At 61.6% G+C, this 315-nt stretch overlaps 1 protein-coding gene across 1 annotated transcript in view; it reads left to right on the forward strand.

Moving 5' to 3' along the window:
* SIX2 (SIX homeobox 2) overlaps nt 1–315 on the forward strand; it is a 5,157-nt gene that overhangs the window by 3,626 nt on the left and 1,216 nt on the right. Inside the window, exon 3 of the mRNA XM_006778685.2 lies at nt 240–312. Coding sequence (XP_006778748.1) covers nt 240–312 — 73 coding nt within the window. The remainder of the gene's footprint in view (nt 1–239; nt 313–315) is intronic.

A 315-nucleotide genomic window follows, 5' to 3' on the forward strand; every position in this document is an offset into this window, starting at 1 on the left:
GGGCGATAGAGATGATACCCGGAGGACAGTCGAGAGAAATCGGTGTTGAGAGATTGAGAACTGGCAGAAGGAATGAGAGCCCCAGGTCGGGCCAAAAATAAGATGGTAGAAACCGAATACCCGCAGGCAGCTCCGGGCGCTCTGGCTCCGCGGAGGACGCAGGCTCCGGCTCCAGGTGTCACCGCGCTGAGCCGCCTCTGTGTCCCCGCTGACCTGCGACCTTGCTCCTGCACTTGCAGGGAGAACAGCGAGAACTCCAACTCCAACAGCCACAACCCGCTGGCGGCGTCGCTGAATGGCAGCGGCAAGTCGGTG

This window comes from Myotis davidii, unplaced genomic scaffold, assembly GCF_000327345.1.
Source record: "Myotis davidii unplaced genomic scaffold, ASM32734v1 scaffold6, whole genome shotgun sequence".
Lineage (NCBI taxonomy): Eukaryota > Metazoa > Chordata > Mammalia > Chiroptera > Vespertilionidae > Myotis > Myotis davidii.